Raw genomic sequence first — 2,010 nt, 5'->3', positions numbered from 1 at the left:
CTGGCCACACTCTTCTTGATGCACCCCAGGATGCCATTCGCCTTCTTGGCCGCCAGGGCACATTGCTGGCTCGTGGCCATCCTGTTGTCCACCAGGACCCCCAGGTCCCTCTCCACAGAGCTGCTCTCCAGCAGGTCACCCCCAACCTGTACTGGTGCATGGGGTTATTCCTCCCCAGACGCAGTACCCCACACTTGCCCCTGTTGAACTCCATTGGGTTCCTCTCCACCCAACTCTCCAGCCTGGCGAGGTCAAGTCTGATGTCATTTATTCCAGCAGGAGACCTCAGCATCACCCTGTTTCCCGATGTTAAAATGGAGAAGAGGCTGACTGGTTGGGTCCCATTTTTTTGGAAGGGACTCTTGATCTGGAGCATTTCAGCTCCGCTCCAGGACACCTCCCGCAGCCGATGTCCCTTGCACCGCTCCCTGTCACCTTCTGAAGGAGCCCTGGGCAAGCTCTGACCCCGAAACGCGCCTTTACCTCATCGAACAACTGCAGCATGATGGTGAGGACGTCTGGGTGGGCTTTGTCAACCTCGTCGAAGAGCACCACCGCATTTGGGCACTGCCTCAGCTTTTTGGTGAGCTGCCCGCCCTCCTCGTGGCCCACGTAGCCCGGCGGAGAGCCGATAAACTTGGCGACCTAGGAGGAGGCAAGAGGAGACGTCTAAGTTGACCCGCGGGGGAACGAAGCCCTCTCGGTACTGAGCAGCTCAGCAGGCGGCCACCACTCTTCGCTGTTGAAAAATCCAGTTCCATAATCCTTGTGATGTCTACCGCACCCCAAAATCCGCTTAATCAGCAGTAATTTGGCAAAATGGAGACGGGCGGCTGCTGAGCAATGACCTGTCCCAGAGCTTTAACCGGCACAGTCTGCAGGAGCCGCCACGGGCAGGTCAACAGGCACCACTGCTGCTTTTCTGGAGTGCCCGAGCGCCCCGTCCCAGCTCTCCGAGACCTGTTCCCATCTCCTTCAGCCTTTTTGAGGGCAACAATTCAAAGAACTATGAGCGGTAGGCGGCTCCGGTGGGACAGCAAAGCTTGGGAAGAGGCCACAAGGGATGTATTTTTCCCACGTCAATAACCCACTTCCCTACTTGACACCCAACATTTTTTTTAAATGTGGTTTAAAAATTTAGAAGATTATTTAGAAGAATAGGTGGTGATCCCCTGGGGCAGGTTGCCCCGAGGAGCTGTGGCTGCCCCATCCCTGGAGGTGTTCAAGGCCAGGTTGGACGTGGCTTGGAGCAACCTGGGCTGGGGGGAGGTGGCCCTGCCCATGGCAGGGGTGGAACGAGATGGTCTTCAAGGTCCATTCCCAACCAAAGCATCCCGTGATCCCACCATTCTCCCATTCAAATGGCTCCTTTGTGCTGATCCGGGTGCTCGAGCGCCGCTGCTCCCACGGCCGCCGTACGGAGGTGAGGGGGGTCCCGCTGACTCGGGGACACGAGCGCAGAGATCAACCCACGGCAGCTAATTCCTCGCCTTCGTTCGGCAGCGCCCGGGGCTACGTGAGGCTCCCCAGCCTCCTTCAAAGGACGCCGTCTCCCGGGCTGACCTCCCGATCCCCCTTTGCTTGAAAAATGTATATCGCTCTCGCCGCGATTCTCTACCTTACGCCTTCCCTTCGCTCTGCCTCTTGTCTTTCTCAGGGCGCAGCATTTCGTATCTTACATTTATACTGCTGCTCCGAACTCCTCTCTTTGTACTGAATCATCAACACGGCTTTATTTTTATCTATTTTTCACTCCCCCGCTGCGGCACCCCACCGCGACCCGTCCATCGGGCCGGCGGTGAGCACGTCTTTCTCTCCCCGCACCCCTTCGCTTCTCTGCTTCGGATAACCCAACGCGTTTTCTGGACCTTTTCTAGCCCTGGCCATCCCGGGGTGATGCTCAGGCTGCCGCTGCCTCGAGACCCGAATGGGCAATACCTTGTCCCAGCCCGGCGCGCTGAGCGTGAGGGTCTGCCTCCAGCTCTTCGGCAGCAAGAAATGCCCCCCCCC

The 2,010-nt window shown here is 58.0% G+C and overlaps 1 protein-coding gene across 1 annotated transcript in view; it reads right to left on the bottom strand.

Moving 5' to 3' along the window:
- The window catches only part of CLPB (ClpB caseinolytic peptidase B homolog (E. coli)), a gene marked incomplete at its 5' end in the record, with an annotated part of 103,707 nt that overhangs the window by 7,376 nt on the left and 94,321 nt on the right, over positions 1-2,010 (bottom strand). Inside the window, 1 exon segment of the mRNA XM_009894103.1 lies at positions 484-645. Within this exon segment, the coding sequence (XP_009892405.1) occupies positions 484-645 (162 nt within the window).

The sequence above is a fragment of the Charadrius vociferus genome, unplaced genomic scaffold (assembly GCF_000708025.1).
Source record: "Charadrius vociferus isolate BGI_N301 unplaced genomic scaffold, ASM70802v2 scaffold1140, whole genome shotgun sequence".
NCBI classification, from domain to species: Eukaryota; Metazoa; Chordata; class Aves; order Charadriiformes; family Charadriidae; genus Charadrius; species Charadrius vociferus.
This window is presented reverse-complemented; position numbering and strand designations above follow the sequence as displayed.